Consider the following 21,634-nt stretch of genomic DNA (forward strand, 5'->3'; position numbering starts at 1 on the left):
CCCATTTTCTTCTTAAAAAACATCTGTTACTTATTTTATTACTTATGATCATCCTCTGTGTGTGTGTGTGTGCATGCGCGCATTTGTGCACAGCTTAAGCAAAAGACCACAGAACTGAACAGGGCATGTGAGAAACATTACCAGCTAGAACAAGAGTTGGCATTTCACAAGATTGACTCCAAGTTCAAGGAGCTAGGTACAGCTCCACCTCTTCAGCAAAATCTGGTCAGTCCCCTTTCATCTGTGCTTTTTTGTTCTTAACTCTATTTTTTTTTTTAATACATAGATTTGAACTCTTAACACTTTTGTGTTGCTTTTGTCAAATTTTTGTCTCTGTTTACTTCGTTCATTTTAATAAATATTTATTATCTTTAAGTATGATTGCATGGAAAGTTTCTCTTATGGCTATGATGTTTCTTCAACTGATCCTGCAAATTTATTTTGTGTATGTCACAACTATGAGTGATGTTGCAGTAGCCTGGTATTGCAGTAGTAAAATACTCACTTGTCACTAACGCTTTCAAGCCCTTGGTTCAGATCTTGTCTCAGGGCACACTTTCTTCATAAGGCTAGCTTAGCTGTCAGGGCTTTTCTTTTAGTACCTATGCTTTCCCCTCGTACATTGCCAACTTTTTGGCATATTATCATCACAAATTCTCATGACCAACATTGATAATACTGCACTTGTTATATCCCTCTGGCAGAGCAGTGATGATGGAGGCCTTCTGAGTGAGAGTCCTTACATAGGACGAGCACGCTTCCATGCCAACCAGATGGCAGAAGAAGGACAGGTTCAGGCTGTGCCCCAGCGGGTTCAGCTGCACTCTCTAAGGGCACCTGTATCACCTGCCCTTTCACCTCAGCAAAGACAAGAGCTGCAGGGCAAGATTAGATGCAGAGTTGGAGGCAAAAAAGAAAGAAGTCTTAGAAAGTGAGGGCTTTTTAGAATTTCTTTATAGCAAAGTGTCACCTAGATGGTGTCTTTTTATGTAGGTGTGCATGTGTGTGTGAAAGAGTGCAATTGTTTATGAAGGCTTGTGATGATTTGAATTTTTTGTGTGCATGTGCTTTCACATATATCTTGTTTTTCCTTATCTGGCCTGGTGGGAGTTGAGGAACTCAGTAAACCACAAGCCATATGGTAACACTTTGGAAAAATTATTTACATATAGTCTATTTTTTTTTCCTTAAATCCAGCGGAAGAGAAGCTTCGAATGCTCCAGTCAGATCTAAACTCCACTGAACAAAAGTTAGTCAGTGCTGCCCAAGAACTGAAGAAACTGGCACCCACTAGAAACACACCTGAGCCATTCAGAGATGACAAATTCAAGATTCGTCAGCGCCTGGCAAAAAAGATGCAAAATGTGAATATTTTCATGACACAGATACACAAATGAATCATTATTAACATGTTGTAGGAGACTCTATAATGCAGTTTAAAAGCTTTGTAATAGTATAAATGATAAGTGTTACAATAATATTGAACAATCTAGAGATTTCTTCCACTGCTTGATGCTTTCAAGAAATCTGGTGATGAATTTACTGGGCATAAGTAGGTAAATTCATATGCCTTCCTGTTAATAATAAAGCACATTTGTATAATGCCTTTCCCCACCATCAGTCAGGCTCAAGGCATTTTATATTCATGTAGACACATGTACATACACATATGCACACATACATGCACACACAGCACCACACATAAATACAAACATAGAAGGTGGAGGAAACTGGAGTAACTGGAAAAATCCACTGACAGCTCTGTAAACAGAAGTGACATCCAAAGAGATGTATGTCAGAGTAGAGATTCAAATCCAAACATTTTCATTGTTGTATAGTGACAAACACTTTAGGAATCGCATCACCAACTACCCTAAAAATAAAGGCATCTCATGATGAACTCATGAATTGTAGTGTTTTATCAAACAGTCAGTAACTATAAACTTATCTCAAAATGCCATATTTTGAGCTTGGTTTATCCTTTAGCAGATCACAATTATGAATTACAAGAAATAAAATTCTTTGTAGATTTTTAAAAATAAAGTTCAGATCTTGACCTTTTGTTTTAGCTACCTTTATTAGAAGGTTTAATGCAACTACTTGAATAAATACTTAGAAATGGAAGAGCAAGACCAGTTTTGTTTGCTGTGCAGGTGAACAAACTACGAGATGCAGCCACACAAATGGAAGATGAAATTGACAGAGTACAGCAGAGCATCACTCAGGGCAGAGCAGAACTTAACACACTGAAAAATGAGATGCAGTCCATGGATCCAAAGACTTCCTCTTATGTATGTATGACTTTTCTGATATGAGTAAATGAAGAAGTGTGTTTTTTTCAATGAACAGTAGCTAGGTTTTTGAGTGATTAATTGGGCAAGTTAGTAGATTGTTAGGAGTAGGCTGTGTGTAGGTCTCTGATTAGGAGATGAAACTTCCTCATTTCTTGTTCATTCTGTTGGTGTATTTGTATACATTTACATATCTGCTAAGATTTATTATACACTAGTCTGCAAAAGGTACAAGCAAGATTTTGTGGAAATTTTATTTAATGTCAAAAGCACATGCTCATCATTTTGACCCCAATCTTTATTTTATGATTGAAGTATAAGACAGATTTCATACTTAACTTTATAATGTTTGTTGTAACTTACTATTAATATTACATTTTATGAGTGAGAGGTTTGAAAGTAAAATTTAAATTCTGTTTTGCATTCCATTTTTGGGGAAAACTTTGATGCAGAAGCAAATGGCTGACAAGGAGCTGCAGGTGAAAAAAGATTATGATGTTTGTGACCATCTTCAGCAAGACCTGCACAGTGTGATGCAGGACATTGCCAAAGAAACAACAGAAATTAAACACCTTGAGGAACAGCTAGAATCAGGTTAGGTGTGGTGTGTTTGTCTATGTGCTTATGAATGCGGAGATGTAGGTGTGTAAGAGAGAGAGTGTATATATATATACATGCGTGTGCACACTTTAAGTGTTTGCTTATTTATGTGCATGCATGTTTTTTGAAGATTTTTATGAACAACAATTTGTTAATTCATCATCATCCATTATCAAACATCATCGTCCACCAGTAATCACCTATCAGTATCCAACACTGATCATGGATCATCATTGATCAAGCATCATCCATCTCCAATCATCATCTATCATGAATCACCAATCATCACCCATCTCCAATCATAATCATTATCATCATCCATTACCATACATCATCAATTAATCATCATCTATCAGTCATCATCAATCAATCTTAAATTATCGTCATCCCCTTGATAGTATGATGTGCCATTTGACACCCATTCACATACTTATTGACAAAAAAAATTTATAGAAAGTGTTTCATACTTATTCAAAAAACAAATTAATCTTTCTAAGAAAAATATCACAGAAACTTTTTAATTAACAAAGATAAACAACATTTTCATTTATGTTTGCCTGCAGGTGAGATTGAAAGGAATGAAAGTATCAAGGCTGAGCTGGAAGATATTGTGAGTGACTTACAGGGCTATCTAGAGGGAGTCAAGGGTCAGACCTTGCAGCACCAACAGGAATACAGGAGGATGATGGAAGAGAAGGGTGTGCTAGAGGAGAAGATTAGGCGGCTGGAGACGGAGCTGGATGTCCTTGACACAGAGGCCCAGCATGCCAAGGTGTTGCAGAAGGTAGGAAGTGGTGTGGTGGACCAGGCTGGGTGGCACTGAGTTTCATTTTAAATAAATAGTGTGTTGAATGTACGTGGTGGTGGTGGTGGTGTAGCAGGGGTTGATATTGAGGACGTTTAAACCAATTGGTGCTGCATTTTGCTGAGTTCATCATTAATAGTGGCCATGGGGCTGGGAAAAGGGGACATGAGGAAGCTGCTCATCATGACCTGACCTTCTAGGTACTGCAGGGTTGGGGTATCTCCATGCTTTTATTCTTTGATGCCTCTAGATACCTAGCACGCACTTAGTAAAATAGTAAGAACTTTCCGTCTTTCTGCTCGTTAGCTTTTTGAGACAGTCAAGAAAGCTCTGTAACCTTCCTGTGAGCTCCTGGTTAAAACTGTTAAAACAAAGAACAATTAATAGTTTTCAAAAGCTATGCTATCTGGTGCCACAGAAGGACATTTGAATTATTAATAACATGCAGGAAAATTTTGATATGATCTGTTTAATTTTTTTAAGTATTTCTCTTGAACTTCGTTTATTTGTTTTTGTTAATAAAGTGCAGAAATGTCATGAATTTACAAAATGAAACAGCTTATGAATCTTTGTATTAGTCATATGCTAAACTAGGATCATATCAGAAGAGTTCCCCCTTGCACTGCTTTGTCTATATTGTTTATGCTGTACTTTTGATAAAGAATACTGAAAGGGTCAGAAAATTTTTTCTCAAGGTCTGAAGTAAATTTTGCGGCCCTATGCTCCACTGGGGGTGAATAGCAATAAGAAGAAAAGAAGTGAATTTAAGGGTCGCCAGTCATTGTTTGTAAACATTGATGGGTTAGGGTTAGCAAGAAAACTTAAAATAAATTGATGCACCAGTGACAGCTGCTGTAGAAAGATTAATATGATGCGTGTCTCTGATATGGAACTACTACTGACAGCTGGTTTGTGTTTTGCCTGCAGTATTTTTAATCACAATCCTTTGATAATAGATTATTCTTAAATTGGTGCTTGATAGTTACGAACATTGAAGCATGGAGATAGGCCAGTCTGTTTGTTTGGGATAACTATTTTATTTCAGTAAACCTTTTTCCTGAATGGTTTGTGGTGAGTTCTTGTTATAGTTCTAGTTGTTATTTGAAGATCTGTAGGTTGATGGCAGAGTTAAAAATTCAGGTTTATGAGAAGATTGTGCCATTGATGATATAAAGATACTGCAAGTTTGAAACTAAATTTTAAAAAATCAGTGCTTGTTTAAGTAACTAATAGTGTCATTCTCAGCACTGAAGAAATTTTTAATTTGTTTTCTTTTATTTATGCAGAGATAGATTGCCCCCTAACTCCCATTACTCTTCACATTAACATGGCCCTTAAAAGATGCATTTGTTCAATAGTGATTGTTCAAGTATGCATTGATGAAGAAACTTTTCACTCTTGTCATGCTTCTACAGCGACTGGAGGATGCAGAGCATGAGCTGAGCAAAATACAGAATCTGAGTCAGACCCTCCAGGAGGATCTACTGCATTCACGTCAGAAAGATCAGGAGGCACAGAGTCGCCTGGAGCAAGCAGAGGCAGAGATACGACGCCTGAACCAGAGCTTGCAGGAGACTGAGAAGAAAGCACAGGTATCATTGTCTTTCTTAAAAATTTCTTTGAAATTTCACAGAAATATGTTTGCAGTGTGTTCAAATGAGTTCAATTTGCAGACATTGGGCTACATGTGTTACAGATCTTTTACAGCAACAGACATGTATGCAGATTTGACAGGTGTCATTGCATGCATTCCTTCACTATGAGTTGCATATTAATACATGTGTGCAGTTGATTATTTACATACTTTTTAAAAATTAATTGTTTACTCACAAGCACCTCTTGCCTTCAAGATACTGGTATGGGTCATTTAGAGAAAAGAAGAATCTCCTCTTAATGAATTCTATTCACTCCTCATCTCATCAGTTTCTGTATCTGAGATGCTCAGAAAATGAAAATAGCTGATAGAATTATAAAAGTGATCCTGGAATTTCTTTCATGCTTGCAGTCTGAGAGGAAGTCTGTGGAGCGCCACCTGCAGACAGAACGTGAGAGGATGGAGAAGATGACACAACGAGTGCAGGATGCCAATCGTCAGGATCTGGAGGTCAAGAAGCTGGTGGCTCAGCTGGAAGCTGCAAAGGTTAGACAAAAAATTCTTTTTCTTTTTATTATTAATTTCTTTAACATTTAAGGTATTGTTTACCTGCAGGTATTTTCTTAAATTCTTTAGCACTTGGGGATCTTTCTCTCCTCTTTTTTTTTATTCATAAAATATCTACTCACAGAACTGGAAATTTTTTATCTGGTGTTATCCGTAACTTGAACAAGTGCCAATTCATTTCTGGAAAATTTACCTGAGTGACTTCTTTATCATGTAGACTCTTAATTCCTCATTACGAGACCAATTGGAGGATGTTCAACAGCAACGAGAACTGCAAGAAGATGGGTTCAAACCCAGTGAACTAAAAAAGCGCCTCCGCAAGTTCACTCATGACTTTAAAACCAACAAGGTATGATTCTCATTAGAACATTTTTATTTTCTGAATTTTGCATTTTACTTTCTGATGTCGGAGGTCTTATTTGTGATTTCTTATCCTTCCTTTTTTTATACTTTCCTTTTTTTCACAAAATTCTCATTTTTGGCAACCTTCTAAAATTTGAATATGTTCACAGTTTTCGCTTCATTACCAAGAAATATGGAAAATCTCTTCAATGGCTTTGCAATGCAAGTGCTATGAACAGTAAGTTGATGACTGCAGGTTTGATGATGATTATGAATGAATATACTTGTGGCAATCACAGAGTCCAGGAGAGCCTTTTGACAAGGATGACATCCTGGGAACTTCCTTCAAGGAGATCTACCAGACAGCACAAGACAAACTGAGCAAGACCATGCGGGAGTCAGAAGAGGCTAAGAAGCAGAAGCAGAAGGTTAGTTTGTCATGGTCAAGGTTGCAGTCTTGTGTACTTTTGCTGCAAACTTTTGTATTATTGACAGAAGGCCATTTATTTTATATTTCTTCTTATTCTTCCAACTGGTTTGCATGGCTAAGGCATTAAAAGGGATAATAATTCTTCTTCATGGAATAGCCCTAAAAAATATGAGCAGTTGAAAAATCACAAAGAAAGAAAAAAACCTTTTAAAGAAAACCAAAATTATTATGTAAAGGTGCATGGGAAGAGACCACATATCTGTTGATGTAAAAAGGTTGTGTGCATCCACCAGGAACATCACTCTTGGAAGGGATAAATCTCATTCCCATCCTGTTGTAATTTCTATCCTATAGGACAACCTGAGTGTAGATTTGGAAAGAAGGTGTGGCCTTAGCAGGTGATGGTGTTGGAACTTAGGTTGCTAGTACATGCTTTGAATTGTCTTGTTAATGCATGTGACTGTGACTGACATTTGCATGCTTCTTGTAGCTGGAGGTGGAAGTGCAGACTTTGAAGGAGCAGCTGAATAGAAGAGAGGGGGCCTTACAGGAATCACAAGACAACAAACATAGTGATGAGGAAAAAAGACGCTTGCAGGAGGAGATTAAAAGGCTTCAAGCTTCACTCAAACAACTGAAAGAGGTGAATCTTGTGCTTCCGAACTTGTTTATTGTCCTCTATCCACAATTTCTGCATTCTATTTGAACAAGTTTGAGAGCCTTTACTCTTAGCCTTATGACACCTAATCCTCTTTCCTAACGCTGTCTCTATTTTTAAAAAAATGGACATACAGGTTATTTACCTTGAAAGTAGGAGGACTACATGATTTCATTACAGACAGGGAAGATTTACTAGAAGATTTACTAGCTGCTAACATTTTGTCTTCTTTGTGGCGGAAGAGTGCTAATGAAGAACATATGATTGCATGTTTTAGACTCAAGGGACATCTGTTAGTAGTTCAACCAATATCAGACTGCATGCATATTTTTTGTAATAAAGTAATTTCGTAATAATCCAGTAGTAAGTTTCAAATTATTCCTATATAGATTTTGGTATAATTTTGTTGTGCTAAAAGATGTCATTGCTTTTGTTATGCTGAGTGATTATGTAATTGTACTCAACAGGGTGGGGTGCCTGTGCGTATCGTGTATGCACGGTCTGAAGGAAGTGTTGACAGAGCTTCCTCACTGGACTCTGAGGAGAAGATGCTTTTTGATGAACTGCAGCGGGAGCTGATGGAATTGAAACGTCACATGCGACAGCAGGAGCATGATGCCTCACGTAGGGTAAGCTGTTCCCATTGCTTGCTTGCATCATTTTTCACGAGGGTGATCTGTTAAATTGATGTTTCTCATTCTGTGTGGGAAATTGTTACAACTGGTAGGCAGCAGACACTTGTTATTGCACTGGTCAAATGCCAGATCTGGTAGCATACTCTCATTGTTATACTTGTTATCAATCCAGTACAGAAGTTCTGTAGATCCTATATAAATAAACATATTATTTTATGCTCAACAAATTATGATAATTTTTGCTAACAGAACGAGGGTTGAACCAACAGGGTTGAACCATGGACATAAACTTGTTTTGGGTTCTGGGTTCTAGAAGCAGTAGCTGCACAACAGTTCAGTGCATGACTTCATCAAGGAAAATGATCATCTTCATTGCATTAACAAGAGCAGGGGTTTGCTAAAAAACAGTTGACCAAAAAATTGGAAAAGTGTGATCTGTAACTGCTATTAATAAAATAAAGAACACCCAATGCTGACAAACTAAATTTTGTGATACAACAAAGAATTGTTTTGGTAAGAAACAAGTGTTTTAAATGCTTGCTAATAACTGAAAGCAACAAAACCTTATCTTCTCATGATTGACTTTGGATGACCATCCTGTGACCTTAATCATGCAGCTGGTGGAGGTGGAGACAGAAGCAGCTCAGTGGCAGGAAGAGATGAAAGAGCAGAAGCGGATATTTGAGAAAGAACTAGACAGGCATCGCCAGGAAGCAGAACTTCTTAAGGTGTGTCTGCCCTGCTCTTGGACTTCCAACATCAGGGCATTTGGCATCTGGTTTTTAATGATGCATTTAATCATCTCTTTAACTAGTGTGGTCAAGGATATGTGAAACCTAAGCCAACATCTTTGACACAGGTGGATAAGTTGAACTTTGAAATGCTAGAACATTTCTTGTATATTTCTGATTTTTTAATATCATTAATATTATTTAAAGAGTATTCTCATTACTCATTTCATTGATAAACTGAACAAATGGTTACACTTTTGCCTTTATTGATCATCTAGACAAAAATTCTTATAGTACTTCTTCACAGTTGGTATTAATGAAATTGTTATTACCTGTTCAGTTTTGTAAATTTAGGCTTTTTTAAAATTTGAAATTCTGGATTATTGTTTTGTTGACACCAACATTGATGGGGGCTTGAAAAGAAATGTGCCAACCTGCATTATATTCACGGACATTACAATCGACCATAGTTTGAACCTATCATTTAAAAAAAAACTATGGGCTGACATTGCAGGAGAAACAGGAAGCCAGGATTCAAGTCATTGCTCAAGACCTTGACCAAGCTCAGAGTGTTGCAGAGGCCTTGCAGCAGATGCTGAATCAACGAGAAAAGATGCTGCAGGATGAAATAGGAGCAGCAGATATGTCCAACCAGATGATTGGTAAGGTAACAATTGTTACATCTGTCAGGGTTTGTTTCTCCACTCTTCTGAGGGTTTTTTTTTGTGTGCGCATGTGTGTGTTTGCTGTGTATACATGTGTAATGTGTATATTTTTTCATTACCTTTACTCCATATTTCCCTCGCTGTATTTATGTTCATGCCTTTGTCTCAAAGCTTGTTACTTGTTTCATTGTTTGCTGTATTTATTTTCATGTCAGCTTTTCTAAACTTTGCCTTGCTAGATTTGCTTTTATACTGGAAATTTTAGCTTCTCAAGAGGATGAGCTTTCACGGCTCTATGGAATCCTAGATGCCCAGCGTGCAGAGATAGAGAACCTGAACCAGATGCTGGATTACTTGGCAGCGCAGGGGCCAGATGGAGGCACGTGATGATCTTTGTCAAATTTTCTTTTTTTTTCATTGGTCTGAATTCATGACTTTTCTTTCTGAATAGAGAAAAAGGAAGAGGCATCAAAACATAAAAAAAAAAAAAATACCTGAGGTATTTTGAACATAGAATCCGTGAAATAATCTTTGTATCTCCTTCTGGACTTTCTTTGTGTCTAAACTACAAGTTTGTCAGCTTGTTATTAATAATACTAATAATATTTTTAATATTATTTTATATCAGTTTCCTACCCATCCCTCTCTCCCCATAGTGAGAAATTGCCGTTAGGTAGAAGCAATTTCCGACTAAATAAACCAACCAACCAACCATCATACACAAAGTATGCATGCTCGATGTCAGGGACAGAGTTACGGTGAAATCATTGTTCTGAAAGTGCGTCTTAATAATATAATAATATGTATATTGTTATTATGATTAGTTGGTCCTGCATTTGATGATGAGCTCTGGCGCATCCGACAAGAAGTGAACAAGTTGAAAGAGACACTGGCCATGCAGTCAGCATATGTCCAGTCTATGCCAGCCACTCATCATTTTGGGATGCAGGCTGGTCCGCTGCCTCCACTCCTGCAAGACATGGGTGTTGGATCATCTGGCATTGGTGTTGGTCATGTTGGTGTTGGTCCCAGCAGTCGGTCTAGTTCAGGAACTGGGGTCAGTTTTGTGTGTTTGTGTGTTATGTGAGAGGAAGTGTGTGCCCCCTTGGTTTCGTGAAGTTAAGAGCTATGTCCCTTTTCCTAACAGCTTGGTGGATGTTTCTATTTGGATATCAGTAATAGACTTTCATGTCTGCATTTACCTAGGCTGTATTTATGGCAGTGTTATTTTCCTTCTCTCTTTTGCCAAGATGTTTGATTTATTTCTGTCCACTTCACAGCAGTTTAAGGTAGCTGGATCCATTTCAAGGACAAGAATTTGCATCTAGGATTCATTGACCAACTTTCCAGTTCAACTTCTCTCACCTCAGTTACTTTTTTCAATGATTTTAAGTTGCAGTGAATTAATTCCAGTGAGGATTATCTTCTCCATGTTGCTGGATATAATACAAAACGGTCAATATTCTTATAATCTTACTAATCTTTGTTTCTTAAAATCTGTCTCCAGTTGCTCTTTAGAAAGATGTAACTTATCTGTTCATCTGCCCACCTGAGCACTTGTTTTCCCTTTTCTCTTTCTTTTCTGTCCTGCCTCCTTTTCTCTCAGTTTCCTTTACTCAGGCTAAAAAAAATAAAAAAAATTAAAGTAGAACTCTTTTGAGACTCCTTGGGTGTGCTTATAGTTTGTTCTAATTTGAATCTATCTTAGGGTGTTGGCGCCAGCAGACCTGTATCTAGTCAACCTGCAGTGTCAGGCTTTGCCACTGGGCTTTCATTGCCTGGATATCCAGCAGACCTCCATGTTGGGTATGGAGACCAGCCTGATGGTCAGCATGATGGTCGTTCACAGAATGCAGCCATGCATCAGCGCCAGACTTTTGGAGGTCATCCTGCCAGTACACTTTTGCCGCGTCCAGCACAGGTGAGTTAAAAACAAGAAAGATTCATGAGGGATGTAAAATATCTTGATATCATGGCTGATGTTGGTGGTCATGCTTGTGGCCTGTCCTCTAGTTAATAAGACCTCATTCTGCACCAAGTGTTTGAAGAGCGTAGAATCTTGATCAAAGGCCTTGGCACTTTCAGTAAAGACCTGCTTGTGATCTTTCCCAGAGGGGGTCTAATCCACCAGCTGACCCTCGATCTAGTTTTCCAGGACACTTAGCTAATGAACGACGTGAGTCCAAAGCTCCTCCTAGCAGCAGAAGAACTGCAGGGAAGGGAGAGGACTCCTCGCCAGCCCATCCACAAGCCCTTTCTTCTGATCGAGGTTTGTGTTCTTTAATGCAATTTTCTTTTCTATATTGTCAGAGACATTTCAGTTATATAATTTTTGTCTGTTTTAGTCTGATGAATTTTCTTTCAAGTCTTCATTTTTTCTATTTGATGTATTCAGTTTGCTGTAGAACATGTGCACACATATTTAATGTGTTTTTGTTCAGTTTGTGATATAAATATATTCAGTGTCTGCAACTGTCTAAACATGTCCTTAATGCTTATACCATTTTTTTGTGGATGGCAGTTTTGCCTGCAGAAGAGATTAGGTGGCAGGCAGGTGGTCCAGTAAAGCGTGGGATTCCTGCACTTCCATCAGCATTTGAACCAGTCCACCGACCTGAGCGACAAAATCCTGCTGTCACTGTATCACCACTTCAGGCAAATTTCTCACCTGTTGTTCCTCCACCTCATTATCCAAGAAACATGCAGCCTATCACAGCACCTCAGAGTGGTAACAGCATGAGAGATGTTGGTGGCTTGACTCTGTATCCTAGCGGGCCGAAGGAGCAATGCTTGGCCATCACGAGGCATCCAGACTTCAGGCATTCAGGGCCCTTCCCGCAGCGTGCAGGTGGGAGTTGCTGCGCCTGCTGGCAGTATTAGTGAGCAGCAGGGATCATCACATGGTGGAGTGGAAGGTGGCATCAAAACGCAGCCAATGGTCATTCATGTGCCTGTCCCCATCTACATGGGAAATCCTCCATCTTCCCAGCCTACCGAGCGGCAACCTGCTGTAGCGCAGTCTGGTCTTCCTGTGCCAGAAAGCTATGAAGGGAATGTTCCAACCTCTGGTAACCAGACACATGTGGCCTTTGACCCCATCGCTACTCAGTACAGCTACAGTGCAGGAGGGACAGAAGCACCTACATATCTTGGAAATTTCTACCCTAACCCAGCTCAGGCTGCATCCCAACAGGCGGGTGTGTCAGGCACTCCAGGTGCATACAACATTGGTACACAGACCTACCTACCTGTTGGGCCAGCTCAGCAGGTGGACTACCAGCACACTCGCACCTACATTCCAGCTGGGACTGATGGCGGAAGTAATGCTCGCATTTACTACCCACCCAGTGGATCCCTCCCCATGCCAGCACCAGGAGCCCCACCCCCACCCCCTCCTTTACCTGTGACTGTCTTGGGGCCACCTTCTTCGCCTGGGTCTCGTGCTGCTGGAATGCTGTTGACGCCAATAGCAACGGGAACTCCTGTCCGAGGGGGATACATGGTGCCTGTCAACTTTGATGGTTCCTATGTTACAGCACCACCAAGTCCAATCAGTAAGTGTATGTTGGGGGATGGGGGACTGTGTGTACATGTGAGTATGAGCTTGTGTGTGTGCTTATACGAGGAACTGAGGTGAATGGATACTGATTGATCTTTTAAGAAAGGGAGTTTGGGGGAGGAGCATATGGAGTGGATGGATACTGATTGATCTTTTAAGAAAGGGAGTTTGGGGAAGGAGCATATGGAGTGGGGCTAGGGTTTGGTGCTTTTTTTTTAAGTTGGAGGGAGGAGAAATATTGTTGTGGAAACTTTGGACATTTTTATATTAAGTAATTAGAAATCGAATATTTTCAAGAAATATTTTGGTTCAGAAATTGGTGTGCATGCATATGTGTGTTTGTATGCATGAATGCATGTACAAATGTTTATGTGCATATTTAGTCTTTGTACCCAAGAGTAGCTCTGGCTGCATTCTCTGTACATTGTCTTGAGATGTTGTTATAAAGCTCAAAGCCAGAAGCTTGAAATGTTGTTAGTTTTTGTTGTTTTTGAGCTCAGGCGAACATGCTTATAAGCAGATCCTATTTGCATTTTACCCTTCATTGTTCAGCTGTATTCTAATAGCAAACATAATTTAAAGAAGTAAAAAAAAAAATCTATGTGTATATATAAGGTCTCCAGAAGCTGTCTTCTGTTATAAGAACAGAATATAAAATAGTCAAGACCAGAGAGTATATGATTCTAAAATCCTGCAATATTACAAGTTTTGTTTGGAAGGATATTTTCGTGGTTTTTTTAAAAGGGTCCCGTACCTATTTAACGATAAGTCTTACATATCTCATCAAAACAAATAAACATCAGAAGTGTTTTCTAGTAATGGAAATCAGGCCAACTATTGTGCTGCTTGTTCTCAAGAAGAGATCTTGTTTGAAACAGAGTGTGTGCTCTTGAGATGATTCAAAACACATTCTTCACTGGTCAGTTATAAATATATACATATTCCATTTAGGCATTTTTATTGTCACTAGGTACTTAACACCAGATTATAAGAGAGGATTGTGTCAACATACTGTTTCCACTGCACTCTAGTGTTTGCCTATTTTGGGGCAGGTCCATCGTTAAACCATGTCATTGTCATGGTGCACAGGATGTGAATCAGGAATTTAATCTATTTTGAAAGAAACCAAGAAAGACTTCAATGAATACTGCTTATATAAAGGCTTAGGACAGATTCATATACCATCAACAGATTTTTGTATTAAAGAAATTGTAAGCAAAAGATTATACTTGTGAAAATATATGCTGCCAAGAAATAACACCATAAGCTGTGTTGGCATAGTTGTTACATTATCTCAATATCGACATTATCTTTTTTAAAGAGTAGTTTAATGGGATGAAAAAAAATACACAAGTAAATTCACTGCTGGCACAGATGATACATGTTAAAGAGGAAAGCATTCCTCATATTAAGTAATAAAGTGCGCATGGCCTCCGTGTAGTTGGCCTTATCCCGAGAGTTTTCGTGAAAGATTCATGGTATAACTCGATATTTATCGACAACGATCAGCCCCACGGACTTGACATTCTTTCTGTGCATGTTCGCGATCGGTCCTGCTTCGAACTTGCAGCCGGGGTTACCGCCAGAAATTCGTCACGGCGGAAGATTCTTCTGGCTGTCTACTGAAATTTTAGCTACCACCTCCCTTATCTCCTCGCATTATAGCAGGTCGACATTCCTACCCAGTCATTGTTTTTTGTTGTGTGTTTGTTTGTTTTTGCTGTTTTGTTTTTTTTGTTTTTTTTTTAATGTTCGACATTTCATTTGATCATGAACGTAGATCTATACAAGTCCATGATTTGATCGAAAGAAATTAAATCTTTTTTCTGTGAGAGCAGAAATAGCTTCGCTCCGGAAGCGTTGCCGTAGAATCGCATCAACGGATTATAACCCAACAAACTCCTAAGACTTTTCATTGCAGCAATTGCAATAACTTTGACTACTATTTAGATAAGTCGGCAGTTAAAACGTACTTCACAAGCGGAGGTTATTAATATGCAGCTATTCTCACTCAATCACTTGACCCCGAACGAACTTTTTATTCAGGGTATTCTTTGACATGGCACGATCGCCGCCGTTTGAAGATATTGTGTTGCAAGCAAGAATTCATTGTACATAGACGATATAGAAACATAAACTGCGTATGCTTTGTAGCTATAAGTGCAACTGTAGAATGGGAACTAGTGCGTAGGAACTAGCAGGTAATTTAGTAGACTAGAGTGGGCCGACATACACCCAAAACAAGTAACTGAGTGATGATTAGAAGTAGTTTTTAATAACAAGCTAGAACCAAACTTGAGAGCAACAGTGCAAACGCGAATTATTTTGTACGTGATTTCGCTGATTTCATGATTTGTGTGGAGCCATGTGCTGGTGAGATAAATTTGAGTAGGCTGGAGACTTATTGGGTCTACGTGTTACTGATAGAATGGAGGAAGAAATGAAGTTGTAAAAAAACACTTATCATGTGCTAGAAGTACATAAAGTATGTACAGTGGAGCATAGCAGGCGGATTAAGCTATGAAGGAAACACTGGCAAGAGGTGAGTGTTGAATCCAAGCAGTGTGTGTGTATGTGCGTGCCTTTTTGCATGCTCCTCTCTACAGGCTGAGATATTCAGGCAGCATTTTTGATGTTCTTTTCATCCCTATTTCTCAGTAATTACTGTGATGCTGTAGTTTGGATACTACCAGTTCATAAGGTGGCGTGTGTGTGTTTGCTACTTATGACAGGGCCTGTAGCTATGGACTCTCCAAGTCGGGGCATCCTTAAGAATGGTGGAGGAAGAGGTGAAGGTGGCAACAATGGTGATGATAGCTACCTGTTCTGTAACGTACCTGAACATCATGACCTGGTGAGTTTTGTACACTGCAACACAATTTTTAAACAACTTTATGAACAGGAAAGCTCAGACTTTCTTTATTTATATGAAAAAAATATTGCATGTAAGTTTACACATGTGCCTGTGGTTGCACTTATATATGTAGACATAGTCCATATTTTCAGGTTACTTTATTGCATCCAACTTCTTCGCTTATCTTATGACACTAAGCTTCTTCAAATCCCACGAACTATGACGAAAGACGTATGGACAGAGCTCTTTCTCCTACCAAACCCCATCAACTTGTAACAGTTTCCCTGTCAGCCTTCATCACTTTGATTCTCTTACCACCTTTAAGTCCAAACTTAAAACACTTTTTCCAAATGTAGAATTTCCCATGACTCTGTCCTGACCATGAGTGTGCATAACATATGTCTGTATCTACTTTATGTATGAGTAGGCATGTCTGTAAGTGTGTCTGTTGCATGCAAATTTGTGTATGATGCGTATGACTTCATTTTACTACCTACATGTTGTAGGGTGGTCAATACATCTTTAAATATTCTTCAATTTGTTAAAGCAGCAGGATGTCTCAGATGGTTAGATTATTTATTAGTAATAATAGTAATAAATGCAAAATTTGTAAAGCGCATACTCACACTTCAAAGGAGCATGCTCATAGCGCCTAATATTAGAAGATTTGTTTCTGAAATGTTTATATTATAAGAAGATGGGTTTTAAAATGTTTATATTATTACATAATGAATGTTAGGAAAGCAGGCATCTCAGTAATGAGAAGAAAGTTTTTTTTTTTTTTTTTTATGTGTTTCCTGCTGTCAAGATTATCAGAGGACAGGTTTCATAAACGCTAAAATTGAGGTTTTGCCCAATGTACAGGAGGATTATATAGCAGAACTTCAAGAAAAGTTAAGGCGACTAAAGGCAAAGTTACTACAGGAGAAGGTAAGTCAATAAACATGAGAACAGACGTTTCCTGTTACCTGACAGGACATTCATTGACTGGTTTGGACTTTATTTTGCTGTAGTCTTGTGGATTGATGTATATATATATGAAGTAATGCCAGGGTTATGTCGTGATAAAAACCAGATGTCAGAACACCTAGTACAGGGTTTTCACTTCACCTCAGTCAGATATATTTTCCAGTCTTTGTCTTGGTACTGGCAAAATTTTAGGTATGCTTAGTATAGGCTTTCTTTGCACTCCCAGACTTACACTGGGTTGATTCCTGCTGTACACTGCTTTATCTCTTTGTTATCACTTTATTAGTGTCAGTACCATTGTCCAGAAAAAAGTGACACGTTTCAGGCTTGAAAAAGCTCGTGAAATTTTAAATATTTACAGGAAAACTACTTTGATATGGGCATATATATGCGTTTAGCTGTATGCATGTATGTATACAGTGGTATGTTTTTTTTTTTTTCAGAGCCTAAAGGAGGAAATAGTAGTAAATAATGACAAAAAACTGATTAAACGCCTTCTTAATGAGCTAGAGGTAAGTTTAAACACAACTCTAGCTTTTTTTTTTAAATCTTGTATGCTTCATAGACCCTTTGAGAATTTTTGTATTCTTTTCATTGTTTGTAGGTGTTATAAATACGTGAACTTTATGTTTTATATCACATCTGTTAAAGCTTAATAACTTTGTGTGTGTTTGCATGTGTGTGCTTTCATGTGCAAGCATGTATGGGTATGTGTACCCATGCTTTTTTATGTGTGTATGTGTGTGCATGCATGTTTTTTTATACGTGTGTGTATTTAGAATCACTTAGTAACATCTGAGGGCATCTTCAAACCAGTGTAATATTAAATAAATTAAGTTATTTATGTTATTTTGGATGTTTACTAAACCTTGAAGCATCACTGTCTGTAAGTGGTAATAGTGTAAAATGTTACTACTCAGGATCGACGTGAGGAGCTGGAAGGCCTTGATCTGGCCATCGAACGCCAGAAGCGAAACCTACAGGAGATGAAGGATGAGGAGAAGGGGCTGAAACGCAAGAGATCTAATGCACGTGAAGAATTACAGACACTGCGAGAAAGGAACATAAAACGGCTCTTGAAAATGTGAGTTTCAGTTTTCACTTGGACAGGACTCTAACAGTGTACAAATGGTTTATGACCTCAAGATTCATTTGCCATTAAGATTTTGCATACATCTCTTACACTGTAAAGATTTCTTCTTAATACATATTTGCCTGTGTCTATTATGCTGTGGAGATTCCTTAATACATGTTTGTATATATCAATGTAGTAGTTAATACAGTTTGGAAAGATGGTCCATTGGGAAGTATGTGTGGGACATCTTGAATACCTTTGGCCTGCTTTTCATTCTCAAGCCTTTACAGTATAATTATTTGCATCATGTCTATTTTCATTCTGTCTGTGAAAGGAAAATATCTATGTCTCACTTTGTTGGTAGGCTGTTGCTGTGTATTGATGAGGTGGCTTCCTTTTTTATCTTTGTTCTCATTTGCTTTAAGAGAGTCCCAAAAAACTTAATCAAATAAATCCTCTTTTCTGACTCCATGAGGATTCTTATGTACTTTTTTTGAGGGGGGTGGGAATATTTACCATAACTTTTGAGGATACAACTTTAAGAGGACCCTCTCGCATGCTTCATAATTTGCATGGACCTTTGTGTTGATGTTGAAGAAGAAGCCTGCTTGGGTTTTATGAGAGGGAAGTGTATTTTTTTGCTGACTTAAAGCGTCGAAATATTTACAAAATTCAGTCTGCTTTTATATGGAATAGGAACCGTGGTCCAGCTGAAGACAGTTTCGACGAAGAAATGGAGCATAACAGGCAGAAGTACCTACGCAATGAAGTGGATTGCCTAGAACGCACTCTAGCCAAGCGGCAAGCACAGCTTCACGAGGCTGAGCGAGCCCTCAAAGACTGTAATGCGGATCTCAGGGAAGCAAAGGAACAGGTACTCATGATATTGAAAATGTATTGCAGTGACCACAATGTTACTTCCTTCTTCTGTCACAGTAAGTTGTCATGAAGAGAAAAAGAGTAGCAATTCTGTTTCTCTCTGCATTTTTTTTTTTTTTTTTTTTTAGAAAATTAGAAAAGAAAAGCAAATGCAATATCAATCTTCATAACTATCTTCTGTGGTCATTCATCATAATTTAATACAAATGAATTTTGCTCCTCTTGTGATGACTATGTTAATCTGTGAAATTTTGCATTTTGATCAGTTTAATCAATTTTCATATCTTATGCAGTGCCGGGAGGAAAGGTTTTATTTGTCTCAATAGCCAACTCAATTATTAACCAATTAAAATAATAAAATTTGGGGTGGCACAGCAGTTAAAGCCCCTGTCACCATGTTATGGGTTGGTATCACTGCTCTGATATACCTCTCTCTCAATATGTGACACCTGTTGACAGCATCAATTGTCAGTGGTGTTCTACATGTACTTAGGTTTCCTCCACTCCATATGACTGAGGCAGTAGTTATGATTTGAATGGTGGTTAATGAATTTATAAGACATTTTTGATGCTGCTGATAAGCATGCTTGTACAGCTTGATGTATGTGAGTATCATGAGCTCACCTTTATTGCTGGGATTAAGGTGCTCTATTAAAAAACATTATTATTATTGCTGCTGCTATTATTATTATAAATAAATGAATATTGTAAATAGAGCATAAACAATACTGCATGTCTATTATCTTTGCTATGTTTTATTAGTCAAGAATACAGAATACTTACACACATGCTTTCCATTTCATCTAATTTTAGACAAAACTTAGAACTATGGGTGAATCTGAAATATTCTGAAATCAGATTTGAAGTCTAACATACATAATACCGTAGTTGTAAAGAATGTTCGGGATTTTCTTTCTTTATCTTTGTATGGCAGGCACGAGAAACTGTCAAGCGTTACGATGATGCAACTATGAGCTTGCAGAATGCTGTCAGTGAGCAGCAGGAAATTGAGCGCCGTGCTAATGAAGTTGGGCTGCAGCTGGTGCAGTCAATGGACAGACTGGCTCAGGCAAAGATTAGCCTCAGGGACTTAGAGAGAAAGCGCATCAAGCAGGATCGCCTATTAAAGGACATTAATCAAGTGTGTATTTTCTGGAATGTATGGACATGTTGCTGAGTCTTATTTAGTATGTGGTAGATTCTTGCCTTGTTTTAGGTTCCTGCCCAGTTTTTTTTTTTTATTTGTGTCTTATATTTGTCTCATGTGTATTGCATGTTAGGATCTATATTACATTTTTTACTTTAAATTTCCTTTTGATTTCACTTCTTATATGTAATTAAATTGCTTGATTATGTATACATTACTTTCCATAGAAAATTAAAAGAATATTCACAAAATCCTGCCTTTAGAGCGCGTACATCTCAAGATGATCAATTAATTTTTTAAACTTAATTTTGAATATTTGCTTTTGCTAAAACTTAGTGTCCAGGGGCCATAATATTTATGCCCGGTATTTTTTGGAATGGAGTAAGAACTAACCTTGCATTTTACAATGCTTAAAACCCATCAGTCGTGTTTTTATCATATGCTAGGTCATTGCAAAAAAGGACACAGAATTCCGAGATTTGGATGCCCGTGTCAAGGTCACACAACAAAGGTCAGTAGATGACAACTCCTTTTAATATTGCATGTGAATTTTTCTTTGACTGTACTAGATAACATGACCTAAAGACATAAAGGGTTACACCAGCTCTTTAACTATCTAAAAGTTGTCTCCCCTGACACTGAGCTAGCACATGTGGCTGGTGTGCATAGTAACAGTCAGATGAGCAACTGCCCTCTAATAGCGTAAAAGGCCAAACGCAAGGCCATCACACCAGTTTTTTCCAATGGTTCAAGATCCAGTGTAATCCTTAATCTCCTATGGTCATGTCATCAGGTAAGCCTTGAAGAAAGAGAATTTACTCTCAAAATTGTATGTTTCTGTGCATGCATATTCATCTGTGTTTGGTAGTTTGTATCTGTCTTCATATGTGGATCTTTGAATTCGCAAGCATTTGAAAACATACGCATGTGCATGCTCGCATGTGTGTTTTTTAGTTTCTGTGAACTGGTTTGTGATCTTGTTGGTCTTTGGTGATCTAATCTCTGGCAGCCTCCAGAAGGTTCAGGATGAACTGGTGCTTTCCACACAGCAAGAGAAGGAAGTGGTAGATGCCTTGAGAGACAGTGAGGACGTTCTTGGAAAACGTCGTGCTGAAATTGCTCGCATGCGAGACCAGGTGATGCAGATAGTGTTTCCTTCCATGTTCCTGCTGAGTTGTTTATCCAAATGCATTTCATATTTGCCTTTTTGTGATTTTCTTTTCTTTTTTTTTTTTTTTTACTTAGGTTGTTTATTTTCCAGGTTTTGTAAGTTCCTAAGCTAATGTTTCGTCATATCATTATGCCACTTGGCATCCATTATTTTCCAATATTGAAATCAATTAGCATTAACATTATTACTAAAAGTGTTTGAAGGATGATATTAAACTCTCCTGAATATGATATATTGGTACACATACCTTCAGATGTTACGTGATATGCTGAAGTAGGCAATTTTACAGTCACTTGCCTTTGATTGAAGAATGACTTCTCTTTATCCATTAGCTTCATTTAGCTAGTTCATATTTATTTATTCTCAAATGACACTCATTGTGCTTTCCTCCACCCCTTCTTAAAAAAAGTTAGCCTTTGTAAATTGACCAACCTGTTTATGCTCTTATACGAAAGGTATTCAATAAAATATTGTTTAATTTTTTTTTTATCTCACCATTTCATATTTCACATTCTGCATGTTTTGGAGATAAAATTCTACTTGTTTGATTTACCTACTCATGGCATGCAACACAAACAAGGCTGAGCAACCTCCTGTGTGTGTTCCTCCCTACAACTATAGATTTCAGAAATAAAAGCTTGATTAGTTTTTAACTGTTTATG

The 21,634-nt window shown here is 38.1% G+C and overlaps 1 protein-coding gene across 1 annotated transcript in view; it reads left to right on the forward strand.

The window, feature by feature from the left end:
* Window positions 1–21,634, forward strand: part of LOC112575711 (centriolin-like) — a 39,312-nt gene that overhangs the window by 4,608 nt on the left and 13,070 nt on the right. Inside the window, 29 exon segments of the mRNA XM_025257699.1 lie at window positions 94–225; window positions 705–881; window positions 883–931; window positions 1,198–1,364; window positions 2,154–2,291; window positions 2,744–2,885; window positions 3,455–3,675; window positions 5,112–5,288; window positions 5,702–5,836; window positions 6,075–6,206; window positions 6,499–6,627; window positions 7,120–7,272; window positions 7,755–7,916; window positions 8,540–8,650; window positions 9,168–9,315; window positions 9,584–9,697; window positions 10,143–10,375; window positions 11,027–11,239; window positions 11,431–11,587; window positions 11,840–12,196; window positions 12,198–12,872; window positions 15,610–15,731; window positions 16,596–16,661; window positions 17,144–17,212; window positions 17,621–17,784; window positions 18,472–18,649; window positions 19,589–19,795; window positions 20,248–20,312; window positions 20,811–20,949. Of these exon segments, the coding sequence (XP_025113484.1) occupies window positions 94–225; window positions 705–881; window positions 883–931; window positions 1,198–1,364; window positions 2,154–2,291; window positions 2,744–2,885; window positions 3,455–3,675; window positions 5,112–5,288; window positions 5,702–5,836; window positions 6,075–6,206; window positions 6,499–6,627; window positions 7,120–7,272; window positions 7,755–7,916; window positions 8,540–8,650; window positions 9,168–9,315; window positions 9,584–9,697; window positions 10,143–10,375; window positions 11,027–11,239; window positions 11,431–11,587; window positions 11,840–12,196; window positions 12,198–12,872; window positions 15,610–15,731; window positions 16,596–16,661; window positions 17,144–17,212; window positions 17,621–17,784; window positions 18,472–18,649; window positions 19,589–19,795; window positions 20,248–20,312; window positions 20,811–20,949 (4,932 nt within the window).

The sequence above is a fragment of the Pomacea canaliculata genome, linkage group LG11 (assembly GCF_003073045.1).
Source record: "Pomacea canaliculata isolate SZHN2017 linkage group LG11, ASM307304v1, whole genome shotgun sequence".
NCBI lineage: Eukaryota > Metazoa > Mollusca > Gastropoda > Architaenioglossa > Ampullariidae > Pomacea > Pomacea canaliculata.